The 18281-nt window shown below is 32.2% G+C and overlaps 2 protein-coding genes across 5 annotated transcripts in view; both read right to left on the minus strand.

Moving 5' to 3' along the window:
* Nucleotides 1–66: 66 nt before the first annotated feature.
* Nucleotides 67–15657, minus strand: LOC148610325 (uncharacterized). 4 transcript variants are annotated; one of them, XM_088542776.1, is made up of 11 exons: nt 15587–15657; nt 14875–14928; nt 14100–14113; nt 12370–12462; nt 11446–11484; nt 9601–9621; nt 4838–5188; nt 4154–4426; nt 3135–3260; nt 1953–2004; nt 67–1220 (listed from the first exon to the last, which is right to left on the minus strand). In XM_088542776.1, the coding sequence occupies exons 4-11, from the start codon at nt 12449–12451 to the stop codon at nt 1028–1030; spliced, it is 1137 nt and encodes a 378-aa protein (XP_088398902.1). In that variant the 5' UTR covers nt 12452–12462; nt 14100–14113; nt 14875–14928; nt 15587–15657; the 3' UTR covers nt 67–1027. The 4 variants fall into 4 exon arrangements, with proteins under 4 accessions (XP_088398902.1, XP_088398904.1, XP_088398901.1 ...); XM_088542778.1 differs by lacking the exon at nt 15587–15657 and adding an exon at nt 15100–15562; XM_088542775.1 differs by lacking the exon at nt 15587–15657 and adding an exon at nt 15100–15561 and having other exon boundaries at nt 68–1220; nt 14100–14191.
* The window catches only part of LOC148610326 (uncharacterized), a 4304-nt gene continuing 1609 nt past the window's right edge, over nt 15587–18281 (minus strand). Inside the window, exons 4-5 of the mRNA XM_088542783.1 lie at nt 16436–16574; nt 15587–15709 (exon numbers count right to left, since the gene is read on the minus strand). Coding sequence (XP_088398909.1) covers nt 16453–16574 — 122 coding nt within the window. The 3' untranslated portion in view covers nt 15587–15709; nt 16436–16452. The remainder of the gene's footprint in view (nt 15710–16435; nt 16575–18281) is intronic.

Genomic DNA, 18281 nt, shown 5'->3' on the forward strand with positions numbered 1-18281 from the left:
CTGAGGAAGGATATCTGTTATCCGAAATGTTTTAAATTTTACCATTTCAATTTAAATTTTACCATCTTCTGGTGATGTTAATATATATATATATATATTGCCATAAACTGATGTGATAGTTCTGTAGCTGCCTTTAAAGAAAATAATGTAAGATTTTCTGTAGGCAAATTCACTCAAAAGACTATTATTTTCTTTCAGTTGAAAGTATAAGAACAAATTGACTGACAAAGGCATTCCTTAAGTTCAACTCTTCTGAAATTATGGCTGATCAAAAAGTCATTTTGAAGGAAACACATGCTGTTCCACTGACATTTCTTTTTGCATTCAGCTGATTGTATTGGTGATAACAAAACAAAAGCAGAAAAATAGATTCTTTTTTATCCCAGGTAGTGGTCTGCATATGCTGTTTCATCACATGTTTTTGTTTACGCAACTCCTCCAATACTGTTGATCTGATTTCATTCAATCTTTGTGAATTGTTAATCACTACATGTACTTGATCCTGTTGCACCACTATTTTGATACATTGATTCTTTTAAGTCTTTTGGTCCGAAATGTTTTTGTGCATTTGACACTAACGGAAAACTCCTAAGACATTTGATCAGATTTAGTGCAAATTTTTTAGGGCTGTTATGATGCTTACTTAACCCTTTCATACTGCAATTCGTATTCCCCAAATTTTATTGCAATTTACTATTTTTTTCTGCAGATAATATTATATCTAAAAATATCAATTGGAAGCTTTGATGTTGCATCTATACTTGGGAATTCCCCTATCGAGTACTATGCAGATGGATATTCTATTGGATTTGCCTCTGTCTATGTTGGCTCTACCCTGTGTGATTGTAAGCACTTTTAAATGTTTTCATGTTTTGTTAAAGTGTTGATATAATGTGCTGTGAAGTCATTTCTATAGTGACCTTTTTATATCTTGATGTCTTGAGGAGGGGGACAAAAAAAGAAGAAAAACACAATTGACTATAACGTTACAAATTCAATGAATGAACCATAAGTAAAAAAAAATGCCTTAGGGTATAACCTCCAAATATGGATGGGCCAAATCGATTTCTTCAGGGGCTGATCCATTCAAAGGTGCACGGCTGTTTTCATTCAAAATATCTTGTATCTCTTCGTATCCATTGGAGTTGGTGCTTTCCAAATAACCGTCTAATGGACAACTATAGACATGACCAACAGCTTCTGCTAATGCATCATTGTATCTACAAATATATTTTTCAGGACATAAAACAAAAAAAAAAAGAAGGTTCACATAGGCACATGTTTTCACATCAGGTGAGAATTGTGTACGGTATTGCTTGATATTTTCTCGAGTTATTTAACTTTGACCAAATGCTTTACCAGCCTGAGGGAATATATTAAATGGTGGATTGAATGAAACAAATTAACAGTATCAAGTAGTACACAATTTGAACGATTAGAAATATTTTATACAAACAGGATTTATTTATTTCTAGGTCGGTAAAAAGGCAACCAACGACGCAGTTACAATTGCCTGGCTGCATGTGGCATATGAAAAGGAAACATTAGTACCAATTATATGATACTGCAAATTTCGATTTTCTGTACACGTATTTCAAGTAGTAACCTCTCATCAGCAGCATTAAAATCAAGAGATGATCCCCACTTAAGTCATGGGTTTTATCTGTGATTGTTACGTTATGATTTTAGTTACTTTATGTTCTTTGTTGTGTATGTCTGTTTTCCATGTCTGGTCTTTGTCCCTGGATTACATTCTTTTGATTGCCGCTATAACTTTAGTTCCCTTGATTACTCTTACGAATACTTTTGCATGATGTTTGAAAACTTAAATTATCGCATGATTTGTATCAATAATGTCTAAAAATAAGAATTCTGATTTTAAAGTGCAAAGTACGTGTAGGTAAATGCAAATGAAAAGGAACAACGACAAACAAAAATTGGATTCAACTTACTGCGATTGTCCATGTCGACTGGGCACAACTATTTCGTTACTTTTATTCATGACTGAAATTGATAAAATATACAAAGTACATCGATATTGTACAGCGGTGAAGCTGCTCAAGCCATTTTTTCCGTCTGCGCCATGAAAACATTTGTTCAACGTGTCATAGTTTTTCCTTCCTCTTTCGTCTACCCCGGACTTGACTTTTTATGAACAAATCGGCGGGTGTTTCTAGAAAAGCAGATGACGCTTACCCTACCGGTGCACATGGTCCATGCTCCCAGTTTCTAGTGGAGACCGAGTTGCTCATTTGCTTTTGTTACTTTGATTTTAGTTACTCTGTGTTCTTTGTTGTGAATGTCTGTTTTCCATGTCTGGTCTTTGTTCCTGGATTACTTTCTTTTGATTACCGCTATAACCTTGGTTCCCTTGATTACTTTTTCTTGACAAGCACCGATATATAGTCAATATGAACAATTCATTCTGTGATTAGTTTTTACCCAAAAAAGTGTGTGTGTATTATTGTTAATAGTGTACTATTATTTGGTTATTGTTGAGTACTTGAGTATCTTGTTGGTTTATCTGATAGTTCGGTAGGGTTGTTTTTTTTTAAATATTATTCTAGATTATATGTACATTCGTTTAATTAGAGTAATAAGGGTACCCAAGGTCATGGTTAAATGCGCATTTAAAAAATGTGTGGTTCATTGATGCAATGACTGATTTTAGGGTTTAGAACAGACACGATATTCTCGTGTATTTGGTTGTATGTTTATAAAATGAACCATAACTCCTTTTTACGAGAAATTGAGAACTTCAGATAACATTTTTTGTTTTATTGAGTTATTACGTTAATATCTGCCTTAGTGTGTAAGACTAGAACTTTAAAGCAGGAATCACATGTTGGCGATAGAGTACTTTTTGTCTTTAACTTACTACAGAAAAAGGGAACATATCTTGACAGTAACAAAAATCTAGATGTAAAAAAGGCGGTAGGTATAAACATGTACACCAAGCAAACAAGCAAAGACAAAATGAACTAAGCAGAAACAATGATGAAATTTACTCGAAAGACCTGTCAAGTACTCAATGAACCTAGCAACATACCACCAAATACAATCGGAGGGAAATTGAGACCAGGAAGGATACGCAATTCCATCTTTAAAGACGTCTGACCATCTAGTAAACTTACTCTGTCGTTCTTTAAAAACTAGTATAATGTCAATTGCTCCAACCGTAATAACAAATACTCCCAGGCTGGTAATAGCCAATACAAATTTGTCATAACTAAAGGAGTTTTTCGTACCCTCATCAATTTCTGAAAAAAAAGAGATCTAGCAGTACGTGGTCGATATATTGTGTAAAATGTTATTCTAATTATTTCCCCGTAGAGGTGCTCAATTTAGATTTTTGTGAGAAAATAAGTGTTTTGTATAGGAATGAAGATTTACTTCGCAATATCTTTTTATAATTTTATAAAACGTTAAAAAGTATACCGTTGACTGATAAATAATGAGAGTAAAGAATTATTTCGTCATGTTTGTCAGCATTTTATTACCACATTACTATTGTGGAGACAATTAAAATAATTTTATATAAAAGTATCAATCTGAATATTCAGATTTTTGCAGAATTTCAAGTTTACGGTAATTTCTCATTGTTCAGGAATGATTTGGCAAATTTTATATTTGTCAAATATATCGTTTTAGGATCTTTTTACCCCTTTCTCTCTTTTTTATGCATGTGTATTTGTGATACGACGTATACGTAGTCAATATCAAAAGAAATTTCCAAAATATATACTGTAGAAAAAATATGTTCGTGGAGTGAAGCTTTAGTGACTTTTGTGTTCAGGTCAGACCGCAAATTTATATTCCATACGAAATTCAAATTTAGTTTTGAAAACTGAAATTCTCAATACAATTCAACGAAATCATGACTCCCCGAACTTCGACATACAACGCAAATTGATACTCATATCAACAGTACAAAAATGCAAGAATTGAGCAAGGACAAATCCAACATGTCCAATGTTTTGCTTACTGCTAGTAGTCTATACATAACGTCTTGTAGAATATAAGTTTTTAGTTGAAACAAAACCTATGATGTATGTGTTGACGCCTATGCTTTGATCTTACTCATTTTGGAAATAAAAATTGTTTTTTTACCAGTGCTAAAGCAATAATAACAACACTTCAGAATGTAACTTACTTGTTTCATTAAAGACAAATGTCGTTATTTTCTTCAATTTTTTGTAGAGCAGTCTACACGCACATGTCTTACCCAGAAGTTCAGATGTCATGTGTAATTTTAACATTATTTCTACAGTTTTACTAGTGTTTGTCGTTTCTCCAAATTCTCCCGAAATACAGTCCCATTCCAGACGAACACTCAGCTTAGTTTTAACAGAACAGGATATAACGAGGCTCTTTCCAATTTCTAGGCGGTAACCTTCCTCAAGTTTAACATAGGGTCCTGCGACATCTGTTAAGCAATATTTTACTGAGCATTGATCATATTTGCATGACTTCGCTTTGGATATGATTACCATAACTTTTTGTTATTTTTTTTTGTTTTACACAAAACTCCTATTTCTCAAAAAAGTATTCAATTTTTAATCTCTTACATTTCATTGTTTTATATGCATTCTCTTTGTGGATATGGCGCACAAATTCAGGAAAATGTCAATGACACCTCATGAAAACAACCATAAAAAATCAAACATTAACAAGACAACATCGTCAGGCTTTCAATAAATTAATTAAGATTTGTCAAAAAAGATACGTTAAAATAAAATTAAAAAAGTGTTTTGACAACAACGTAGCCAGGTGGTGACAAATGTATGAAAATACATTACAGTTATAGAGTGTACGCTTATGAATATGAACTACCTACCAATTACATGAATAACTTCTGTTTTCCGTAAAAATATAAAATCATTTGTTTCGGAAGGCATAGCACAAGTGATGTTCACTTCCCCAGTTTCATTCATGCTAACATAAAGTCTGTACTTTGTTCCAGTTTTGTCACACCAGCAATAATCCAGACGACAGTCCATTGCAAAGGTGGCAGAAAAACATCCATCATTTTTCAGACTTAATGAATCAAGTGTTTTACCATTTAGTTGGAATTCTACAAGATTGCTGTATGGACGTTTTTCTATATAGCACTGAACTAATGTTTTGTCGCCTTTTAAAGCATAGTCAGGGACATCAAGTGTAATATTTTTGGTTAGTGTGGTCGTCACTGTAACATTAAATTAAATATTGAAGTAAGTAAATTTCAGAAAAGAATAGACCTTGTAATAGAGTCAGAGTGGAGTTCCCCAGTATCAAAGTTTGAAAACATTTACTCTACAGTACTTCAACCGATATTGACCTTTACCTTTTTCGAGGTAGATAATGCGTAAATCTTTTCTTTACAGCGATATATGTACTCCACGATCATTTTGGATTATTCCAAATAGGCTATCAAAATGATTGAAAGTGGGTCCTCCAATTTCGATATTTAGAAAAACATGTTCAGACAAACCTTTCTTAAGTGATTTTTGAAGCAAAAATACAATCAGATTATACATATGATCTTTATATATATATGTCAATTGTACATAGATTGCATTACATAGGAATCTTTTAATATAGGTAAATGCTAAATGTAGGTGTTGTGAAAACAAATTTGACTGTATTTCACAGACACCTTCAGTTTCTGTTTATTTGCTATGATTTAAATTAGACCTGTCGGTGATTATAATCGAGTCACGAGCTTTTCATTACTGTATATATCCATACAAATTTGAGTCAAATATCCTATCTTACTTTTGAGTCATATCTTGACATTTTAGAAATTGACAAAATAGAAACCTTACGACTCTACCACTAATGAGTTAATTTTGTTTTAAGACATAAATGATTACGCTCCTTTATTTCCTAAAGTGCACCGCATTTGAGAAAATCTTGTGGAGCAGTGTAATTCAGAACCTAAATAAAAGTATCATTAATCAGTTGGAATTCGGCTGATGTAATGAGATCATCTTCGCAACGAGGACAGATAAATGGGGAACCAGGAATTCTTCCTATGCTCTTCACTTATAAATAATTAGCTACTCCTATCGCCGTTCTTGGTGCTTTGACTTTTACAGTTTATATATCAGTGTATGACTTAACCGTTTCTTTTTATATAAAGGTAACTCAATCTTGAAATCACGTCTCAAATACTGGTAACTTGAATCATGTCATAAATTTACAAAAATTCATTGTCATAATTTTCTCCCTTGAAATATACTTTATTTAGCAAAGCTGTAATGAAATTCGTATAATTACAACTTTCACTAGTTAAATTACCCTGAAATGTTAGTACCTGTAAATACAGGGTATATTACAGGTAAAATCATTATAGTTATTTTTACAATACAAGTACATTTAAATGAATACAGACGCAAACTTCACTGCTTCCCCGTAACTGTTTCCATTCAAGTTGGAAATGAATTAATGTGGCGTGACTTTTGAATGAGTTTTAGTGTAATTTGTGACTGGCAACTTTATTCTTTGGATTAATATTTATCTTTTTAATGACATTGGAGCTATGCGACTTGGTGTGATTACTTTCAAGTATCTTAAGAAATTATCACTGGGAAGCAATGATTGCATGTACAAATTAATGAATCATTGCAAAGTAAAAAAAAGTAATTTACCCAAATTTAGATGTAATGTAGTCAGTTTGTTGATAGTGACATACTGAATAATGCCATTGTCATTCTTAAACAAAAACTAATATATCAATCAGATACTACAGACACTGTGAAGACAGTCTCATATCTTGATATACTCTTAAGATCGTTGGTAAATGAAACTATTGACCAAAATTTACCACGAACGTGATGACTTTTCATTCAAATTTGTCAACTTTCTTTCTAGGAGTATGGGAAATGGGGCACGGGGAATGGGGTATATGAATGTGGCAATGGGGAATGGGGCGACGGAAGATTTTTTATTTGCTTGATCAACAATTGTTCTGCCTTTTTCCGCAAGCAGCGTTCCTATCATAATTCTATGACAGCAATTGAAAAAGTTAAAAAAAAAAACTTCTTTTAGTGTAATTTTTAATGATTACATGTGTCGCTGTTCATTATTCATTGACATTGTTTTAAAAAATATTTAGTACATTTGTTAAATATTTAATTTCTGGTCCTTATAAAATAAAAATGTTAGCGCTCATACAATTTCTAAACATATTATGATGTGGAACGTCGTGTTGTGCTTTTCCCTTTTTGTTGTGCATGAGTGATCATGGATATTTAGAACACAACAAATTCAAAATTGGTAGTTGCTGGTTAAGAAGGTCGAATTTTTGACAGATTTCTTTTTTTTCCATGATTTCAGTAAATTTTCCCAATTTAATTTGTCGCATTCAAATTCATCATTTCCGAAATAGATCCATAGAACATTCACGGGTAGTTTGGTGAATTTGTTTTCATGAACTTTGTCATTGATGTGCTTTAGCTTTTTTCTTTATTAATCTTAAGACCCAAGCAGTTGCCAAAGAGTTTTAGTAAGTTTAAAGCCTGGCGGCTATCATCTTTATAGTTTTTTTAGATACAGTCATATCGTCTGCTACTTGAGATATCTTTATACAACGAAGTCAATTTTTTAAAATTTATTTTATTTTTGTTCCCAACAAATCATTATTCTCCCGAAGTTACCGCCATTACAAAAATGAGGGATGAGCACGAACATCCTTGGCGGATCCATCTGGTAGGAGTTAGAGACCCGGATAGCCAACCATTTATAAATACAGTATTATTTATATTTGAATATATGGCTCGTATCTATTTGATATATCTTCATTGAAACCAAAGTAAAATTCATTATAGATATTTTATATTTTCCATCCATTAAATGTTTGGGTCTATTCTAAATCGCATGCAATTTGCACGAGTCAATTGCACTAAGAATGCACATTTTCCCACCGGGTACACTGTAGTTTTAATCCATTAGTGAACCAACAGGCTCATATTCGAATAAGCATACATTTTTTATCTCTAGGATAGGAAAATAGGGAAATACATCACCCAAAAGATAAGCATAACCTCTGAACTTTTTTGTTGTCATAGAAAACCCTAAATGTTTTCTTCACAATTCTTTTGAATCGATATTGAAAATCAAGGTAGAAAATCATGTACTCACCGCATAAAAAACACATCAGAATCAAACTTTCACTGTATAAACTCATGACTAATTTCTAACTCGTTTCATTGATAATTTTTGTTAATAGATATCAAACAAGGAAATAAAAAGGCGAAATTTTTTTTAGATTTTTGAGGAATCCACTCATATGGTTCTGTTTATAAATACATAAGGAAATATCAATTTTTATCCACTTGACTTTATGATTAAAACAAATGCTGAAGTTTCACTATTTGTATCGGTTTATTTAAACAAACACAATTGCTATAAGTGTAAGATAATGAGTACCCGCAAAAATTTACTGACCCCATTATAGATGAGTTTATTTTGCACAAATTCTAAATTCAAATTTCAAATTCTTCTACACAAGTGTCCACAGCTTTGTTCCTCTGAAGATTGACGGATTTCTCCTTCAGGTTACACACACATACATATACAAATATAGATTTTTCTGATAAATTCCGTGTATCCATACTATGTAACCTTTTTTTATTTTAGACTTTACGAAACGAAACATCCAAGACTGAAAATCAATTTCAATTCACAATGCTGAAATAAAATGATTAAGAGTTTTTTTTAGTTCAATAGTTAAATATATATTCTGATTTTGAGTATAATATATCAATAACCTTTAATAGCTTAACCACTTTAATTTACATATTTTCAATACTTTCTTGAATGGTAAAGACATCATAATCAAATTGTGCGGTATAGATCTGATCCAGAAAATGTATTCGTGAACTCGATCGTCCTAAAAACAACATCAAAACTTGTAATCTCAAGGAATATAGGTCCACAATTGAGATAACATTTAAAACGTTTGCAAATTGATTTCTTTGTATTCTAGCTCTATTATTCTAATTAAAACATTTCTTTTGATGTTAATGCTCATTTGATATATATATATATATATAACGTCTCAGAATGTGACGACTCTATTCGCTACACTGCTCCATCGGATCAAATTGATACAGGGAAGATAACGTAAACTTATAGAAGGGTCTGAAAAATTCCCAACGATGTTAGAACTGTCAAATTTGCGAAGCAAATTTTTGGTCTTTCCCTCCGCGGGACTCGAACTCGTACCGCTGTGACATCTATGGCAACACCGCCTGCACTAAGTCCAGCGCTTAGACCACTCGGCCAGCTAGGCTATATTAAAATATAGCTGTCGCTGGCCGGGTCATTACTCATCGTAGGATTAATCTAGGGCTGGAACTTAGTACACGACGTATGATCTATGTGTAGCGAATAGAGTCGTCACATTCTGAGACGTTATATAATATTGATTTGTTGTGACATGTAGCCTAGCTAGCCGAGTGGTCTAGGGCGCTGGACCTAGTGAAGGCGATGTTGCCATAGATGTCACAGCGGTACGAGTTCGAGTCCCGCGGAGGAAACGACCAAAAATTTGCATTGCTGATGACAAAATGAAATCCTGCGACTTTTAGACTAAAAATCTCTTTTAATGTTTACCTGCATCTTCTTCATGAACACCTAAAACAATTACACACTGGCATTAAACAGAAAATATGAAATAAATTTAGAAGTATGTATACAGTAGCAATATAGTAATTAACTCGATCAACTGTAACCAAAAAACAAAAACAAAACAAAACAAAACAAAAACAAAAACAAAACGAAACGAAAAAACAAAAACAAAACAAAACAAAACAAAACAAAATAAAAGTATAATGACGAAAAAGATAGTGGTTAAATGTCTGCAAGAACAAATTCTTATTTTGTCACATTAATATAATGATAAGAAAGTCACTTACGAAAGGTATACGAACCTCAACATAAATGACAATAAGATAAGCGGACACATTTTTTTGGAACAATATTAAAGGTAGTAGACCTGGAATAAAGGAGGTAACCCAATTAAAAGGTTTTCAGTCGCTAGAATGTTTGGAAAACTACTGATATTTAGGCTTCAACGTGATATTGATGTTAAAATGAAATAATTTAAAGCCAGGGCTCAACTCTAGAATAAACATGTCAGCCTCCAGCAACTTGTACTTTGTAAACTAGGACATTGAAGTATTGATTAAATGATTCAAATGCGTACATTAAGGAATACATCTTTAATTAGATGGAAAAATGTTTGAAATAACACCACCTATTGCATACAAAAATTTCTTTAGATAAAATTTTGAAAATGAAATATGAAATATACTAAACTAGCTATCACGAATGAGGCTGCATGGTTAAACCAGTTTAATAGCTCCTAAACATTTTAGAATAAAACAAAGTTATTAATTATTTTGTTATTTCCTACGAGATTTAAAGCATCATCATGTAGCTGCGCTATCCATCATTTAAATATGTCCATATATAAAATTGTCCCATCATGCAGAAAATATATTTATGCGACATTATTTGATACATATATTTGGTAACATTTAAGTTGGATATTTACACGACTTTAGCCATTTATTTGTTTGAAAAAGATATTTTTCCAATGCTGTACTTCAAAATAATTTAAACATTAAAAAACTACAAGGCAAACTTTAAAAAAATATTAAAGGTTTTGTATATAAATGGTCCATAGAATATAATTTTGTACCAAAATAATATTTTTTTTTGCAAAAAAGAGGTTATTATATGGGCAAATGGCTGAAAAATGCTCCCTTATTTTTTTATTTTGGTCTACTGCAACATATATATAGAATAACAAAAATAATTATATTGAATCTTATGTATTCATCCTTTTAAATGAATTTGACTTAGTATTCAGTTGTTAATTTAGATATTCTGTAAAATGACCCTAAAATACCAGATATGGTTCAGTTTGGCCAGTGATTTCGATTCTAAAAAATAGCAATGTTTTAGTCCTTATTGTTCAAAATCTGCACGGTGAAATTTCTTTAAATAAATAAATAAATATGTACTACAGTGAAGGTAATATCATGGACAAATTTAAAGAAAATTGAATAATGGGAGGATTTTGGGGATACCCCAGGTCTACTGATTTAATATCCAATAGCACGGTCAGACGATGCTTAGCAAGACATATCAACTGTAAGTTGCATTTGTTTCATTATATGTAGTTGATATGTAAACTATGATTGCTTATGCGACATACGCCTCGGGTAACTTGACTTGCAACTATGCATGTACCATACAAAATATTGTAAATAAACCTCTATTTGTCAAATATTGTAGAAATGCGTTTTAGTCAAATATATAAGAATGATACACACATTTGCAACTAAAGACGCGTCAGGTGTATATATCTATCATTGACTTAGAAGTCTGTTCCTGTATATGGTAAATAACAAATACAAAAGTGTCCATTTATAACCCTATGTAAGATCTTACCCCCAAGTCCAATTTGTTCTCCTACATCCAGTGACACTCCTTGAATTTGTCGTTCATTTGGAAATAACAAAATAAGAAAGTACAGATTTAAGTATTTGAATGAAGAGAGTCTTTTCTACATCTTTTCTGTCATGAATCAAATTGAAGTCTTTGTTTCTTTTTATTAAATCATATTACACGTACCGGTAACATCAACAGAGTATCATCTGATGATCAATAAATGCATTTAAATATTATATTAAATAATCCCATACTTGGGTAGAAATATCTTTCAGTCCTATATGATTGATTAATCAATAAATCAATCAATTATCAAATTCTTCATCAAATCCCAACAAACCATACTAGATTTCATACAGGATGTACATATTATTCAACATAAGTACCCGTTCATCACTTACATTCTGCAAAAGTTTAGTTTTTGAAGGTCACACCACGAAGCGCGAAATTGAGGTTTTGTATGATACTCTGTTGTTTTACCTGACTTGTCTCCGCTGTGTTAAAACTAGCTTTCTACATGTTAGTCCTTTTTGTGTTGGTATAAAAGTCATAGAAGAATATCAGTGATAATTAATCTCTGCTGATTGTTGATATACCTGCCTATGCCAAGTGCTTTTAAATACCAGAAACAAAACAAGATGGAGGATAATAACTACAAAACCATTACGACTAACTGATAGTATCATTGCCAATATGCACAAACACATTGTTAATGAAATATACACGTGTTTAATAAATATGAACATAAAACAAGCCTACATATTCCCTCCATTCATATTTGATCTTCTGTCGCGTAAAGCTATACAGACTTTTGTTTCTTGTTACAGCATAACTCTTTTTTTACTATTTTGTATATGGTGTATTGTGCACAATCGAACAGAATCACAACTTAATAAAAACTTATTTGAAAAGTCATTAACAAACCCCTTTCAGCATTGACTGTGTCATCTACACATGTCAAAACAAGACCAAGTACACATCCAAATGTGAAACCTGGGATTAGCATGTAAAAATGGCCTGTCGAAGAGAAAAGAAATATAACATGAGAACGATCATGCAGATCTTAAAGAAGGTTGACTAAGAACTAAATTTTTCAAGTGGGATTTTATAAGGCTTATATTAAACAAAAACTCAAATTCGTTTGAAATTATCATGAAACTGCTCAGTTACTGATATATTTGTTTCGTTTCACTTTCTACGGATATGACGCAATGAAACCTGGCTAAGCCAAAGCCTGAATAATACGAAAACATTTCAAAATAGACACTTTAAAGACAGTTTCTTTTCATCCAGAATTGTCAACTTTCCTTTCACCTGTGGCAACATCCCTTCGGCACCTGCGTATGGAGTGTTCATATCACAACTCATACGTTATGCCAGAGCTTGCCGAAACTACGCAGACTTTTTGTATCGCGCTAGAACTCTAACAAATAGGCATCTGCAACAGGGTTATGTTGCTACAAGATTGAAGTCATCACTACAGAAGTTCTATGGTAGTCATCATAAACTCGTGGATCGTTATGGTGTATCCATCTGCACCATGAAAATGATTTATTCAACGAGTCATAGTTTTCCTTTCCTCGTTTGTCTACCCCGGACTTGACTTTTTATGAGCAACTCGGCGGGTGTTTCTAGAAAGCAGAGGACGCTTACCATACCGGTGCACCTGGTCCATGCTCCCAGGTTTTAGTGGAGTCCGCGTTGCTAATTGCTTTTGTTACTTTGTATGTATGATTTTAGTTACTCTATGCACTTTGTTGTGTATGTCTTTTTCTTCCATGTCTGGTCTTTGTACCTGGATTGATTACATTCTTTTGATTACCGATATAACCTTGGTTCCCTTGATTACTCTTTCTATTACTTTTAATGTATTTCGAACACTGACAAACAACACGCCCGTCTAAATCAAGCGAATTGCAACGTCAAGAAGTTTCAATGTATATAGAAAACCATGAGGTATCGGATGTAACATGTGTTGTTAGAATATGTCCGCATTTGGAATAACTTACATATTTGTATTCGCAAAATTCTCCTGCCAAAATGTCATAATACATTTTTCTTGGATTTGATAGCAAAAGTGAGTCTGTTTGAAAACAAACATCCATATTTTTATTACTCGTGCCGAGAACACTTCGTGCAAGGAAAACATTTAATCATTGCGTTCTTCGGTACTCAGGATCATATTTGGATTACTTATTATCAAAATTAATTGACACTTAATTCCATCATTTCTGATATTCAATTCGAATTCTGATATATATTGAAATCGGATGAGTCTTCGATTTTCTTGTAATGAAGCGATGACATTGTGCAAATGATAAAGGTATCTTGGCTCATGACAGTTGAGCTTAAGGGAATATGATTTAGGTACTTTAATTTGTTATTTTGTTTTTGGTTTTAGGGTTGTAATATAAATTGAATCATAACACTTTTCAGACATTTTATGTTTTGTGGTGTTTCGAAAAGGAATTATTCCAAACCATAGTATATGAATTTTTATTACAAGATAGATGTGTAAAGATACTTTGCAACAAGTAAGTGCCTACAGAGGGCTAATCTGACATGGATAATAATAAAAATATACAATCAGTAAAAAAAAACCAACTTTTTTATAAGGATTTTATGATAGAAAGGAAAAGATGAAGGATACTCACTTTCGCAGTTATCGCTAATAACAGAAATATTAGATGCAAAACATATCACAAGAATAGACTTGTTAGTATGGTAATGGCAATCGTCTTCAAAGCTAAAATATATGCATTGTAAACTTGACGATTTAGTGCCTTTTCCGTAATCGACCGATATGAAGTTTAATGGATGTGTTTGGTATTGATTTTTGGCGTATGTTTGTGGTAATGTTTCGTTACCTTAATCTAATTTTGTCATTTTCGGATAACTGTCCACTATTCCGAGGGTATCTACTACATTTACAACATGATACTTAGCTACAAATAAATTTCTTCGCCCTATTGTAAAAAGTGTTTGACACATATCGCGGAACTACATTATTGATGTTGAATTATCATCGGATTATATTTACTTGCAATATGAAAGGTGCCGATGGAGAAGCAGGTTCAAGCTTACCCTTCCGGCGCACAATATGTCACTCCTGTTGTTTTGTGGGAATTCATAGTTTCTTGTGTGACGTCTTCTTTCCCTTATCTTCAGTTTTTGTATGTAAACATTTTTATACGGTTTGCTGCATTGTGTATGTAAATCGTCTCTGTTTCAAGTGTTCATGTTTAGGCTATTTTATTTTTGCAATGAAATGATTTAAACATATAGTTTCGAACAAAATATACTTAGCAATGAATTGTTTACAACTCGTATCTTTCATACAGATGTTTAAAACTAAATTGCTAAAAAAATAAAAATATTTATTTTGTCTTGCATTGACTTTAAATGAACATTAAAATTATTAGTACTTACCATTTATCGTTTTACAAGGTTTACAGCAATACTCAATATACTGTTCTAAATAATCTGGAGAATAAATTGAAATATATCGTTTTTTGTTTGAACATTAGAATTTAGTAAACTGGACTGAGTTTATTTAGAGAAAAAAAATCAACAAATTCATAAATAAGGCTTTTAAAGACAAAAGACAGGGTTGGCAATTTTGAAATATTTCAAGTAATAGTAGTGTTCTCATACCTTTATTTGAGACGTCGGGTGCATTCCCTCATTTCATGCATTGCAGTGTTGTATTAAGGTACCGAATTTTTAAGCCATGGATTCATACCTTTTTACAAATAAATTAAGTTTGCAGATTTTGCAATTGAGTTCACCATTTCACCTTTAATACTAATGGTTAATTCGTTTTCTTTTTTTTTCAGTTTTCAGACTTACTCAATACAAAAGCACATATATATAGTATGCCTTTTAACGTTAATGATTGTCAGCAATTTCAAGATTTGCTATTAAAAATACACATCCAGAGTTTTGCGAAGCCCGATTGGTATTATCGGCTTAATGTATCTGTTGCCTTATGATTCCCATGCTATTGAAATAAAAAATAAATAAAAACACAATTCCTATTCTAAAAAAATGGTTTTCTATACATTAAATTATTTTGTTCATTTAATACAATTTTCACTTGGTCGCTTAAAAAAGCTAAATACAATTGATAACAAAATCTTACCATGATTTCTGCTCAATTTCAGACAGCACTGACATCTCATTACGAAAACGACAAATATTAATCCTATGACGTATCCACTCAAACCATACGCAAAAAAGTCTAGAGGAGACTTTCTACATTGATCTGCGAAAGTGAGCATAATAGGTTAAGACTGAGACAACTTCAATATATAGTGTAGACACAATGTCCCCCTAAGTCTAAGCTAAGTACATATATGTTTGAATATATCTATACTCCTCAATTTTCATCTTTCACAATCAGAGTAATTTTCTAGATGAACGGCCATATTGAACCTCTTAAAATAGGACAAACAGAGGTTCAATACAAATGAACTACTCACGAAATAATAAAAAAAAAAACTAAAATCGAAATTATATCAATAGAATTAAAATTATACACTTAAGTTCAATGAAAATAGTTGAACACTTTTTGAGGTATTGTGCGACGTGTTAATGTCGGGAAAAAGGGATGAAAAACATCAAGTCAAGGGTAGAGGAAAGAGGAAAGGAAAATTATTACACGTTGAACAAATCAGTTTTTATTGTGCAGATGGATATACCGTGACGATCAACGAGTTCATGATGTTACAATAAAACTTCTGTAGTGATGACTTCAATATTGTAGCAACATAAGCCTGTTCCAGAAGCCTAATTGTAAGAAATCTAGCGTGATACAAAAAGCCTGCTTAGTTTTGGCAAGCTCTGGCATAACATATGAGCTTTGATATGAAAAGATCCATACGCAGGTATTGAAGGGATGTTGCCAAGATGAAAGGAAAGTTGAAAAATTCTGAATAAAAAGTCATCACGTTCGTCGTAAAGGTTGGTCAACAGTTTTAAAAAGACGTACAGAACAAATCTTGTATTTTAGGAACCCAACTCCTCTGATGCTAAGAAAATAATACCATTAGTTTCATTGAAACTTTTATTCTGTTCTTCAGTTGTATTTTCACTATCATAGTTATTTTCAACTGTATGTTGAACATAAACTGGAAATAAAAAAAAAATCATTACATGTTAATATTAACATAATATTTTCGTGGTGGGTATTTCATTTTTAATGCATGTTATTCAAACACGTAGATTGTTAGATCAATCACTTCTATCATCGTATTTCTGTAAAAAGCATTTAATTCGCTTAACAAAGATATTGTATTGTACAGCTTCATTATATTTTCCACAGGAAACATTCAATCAACAGCTTAAAATATCATTGGATATACTGCATTTATATTGGAAGTATTTTCCTGAGCAGAAGAGCTTGCAGGTGCAAGATGATACTCTATAGGGAAAGTAGCCAACATAAAAATGAAGATACTTTTATTGTATAGTGTTACATACTGTAAGTTTCGAAGCCAATCGGAATTAATTCAATTTGATTTGTAACACGTTTTCTGATGGTGTGTTTTCTTTGAGCAACTCAAGTTATTTCATATAGCTTGCTTTGGTACTGTGACGTCATAAACGTCGACCGGTCAACACTCCACAGTTCTAACGTTTTGAAAACGAACAAATTATATATATAATAATTTGAACTTGTTAAAAAGAAATTTTCCTTGATAAGAAGTGATGACTTTCTATATTAAATATATAATATTTTTCTAGAAGCAGGCTGCTAAACTATCGGATCTCAATTTAAAGGAAAAACAAAATTTGGAATTAATATTATCTTTTTGTTATTGTGCTAATTTAGTACCTCTTCATTCATATCTTTAATCTTTGAACTATACATATTTTAGCAATCTTAAAATGTATTTTCGTCATCATAAAAGGAAACAATGAATGAGTTATCGAGTAATTTACAAAAAGGATGTCTTTAGTTGCAAATAAGGACACAGATATTATCTGAAAGCCAATCATCTACCAAAAAGAAAAGAAAAATAGAACACAAATATTTCCTTACAGATAAACTTTAATCCTGTTGAATAAACTAGAGAATGCCCGTCAAATCGTGGTCGATTTAGCAAAGTGTGGACTAATTTGACGAGTCCATTTATTCACATTACTTATTTTTAACTATTCCTTACCAAATTATCTTTTCTCCAAAGTCAGGATCGAAATATTTTTAACAACACAACAAAAAAAAAATATTTTATTAAGAATTCTGCTTATGTGCACATTATAGGGGCCTTTTTGGGCTGGTTTGAGGGTGTTAACGTTTTTAATTGTTGAAGACCCTCATACAACACCAAGATGCAGAAGAGGCATTAAAATTCTGTTTCTTGATATCGGTAATTTTTAATGTATCGTATGAGTATTTTTCAGACGCACATTTACTCCGTAACCACCCTTTTATGTGTATATTCAAATATGTGATCAACCCCCAAACTGGGACTTGTTAGCTCGTAATTTTTTAATGGTTGAATTGGCGAGAAAAGTCGAACTGAGACTTTCTAGCATTTTGTCCTATTATTCGGCGAAATTTCTTGTTAGTTATCAAAGAATTACACCCAATGATGCTTTCAAGTAGGTCATCAAAGTGATCTCTTTTTTTATCTAGCGCTAAGTCGAACTTGCACCCTAGAATGGTGGATATGGTTTCATTAAGTAAAACAATGAACAAAGAATACCCGTGTAACACATGTATACGGTGATGTACACATGTGATCCGGACAGTACGTCGACTGAGCATGCACAGAATCGTATTATAACACACGGAACAATGACGGTTTCCGAATCGGGATATTTTCCAAAAA

Source organism: Perna viridis, chromosome 8 (genome assembly GCF_037379345.1).
Source record: "Perna viridis isolate PV_CMFRI_1.1 ecotype Kerala chromosome 8, ASM3737934v1, whole genome shotgun sequence".
Classification (NCBI taxonomy): Eukaryota; Metazoa; Mollusca; class Bivalvia; order Mytilida; family Mytilidae; genus Perna; species Perna viridis.

Coding starts and splice junctions, on each gene's coding strand:
- LOC148610325 (XM_088542776.1), bottom strand. CDS start 12,451: ATGCTAATCCCAGGTTTCACATTTGGATGTGTACTTGGTCTTGTTTTG. Junction 4,427..4,837: donor AGAAGTTATTCATGTAATTG/GTAGGTAGTTCA, acceptor ATTGCTTAACAG/ATGTCGCAGGACCCTATGTT. Junction 1,221..1,952: donor AGTCGACATGGACAATCGCA/GTAAGTTGAATC, acceptor ATATATTTGTAG/ATACAATGATGCATTAGCAG.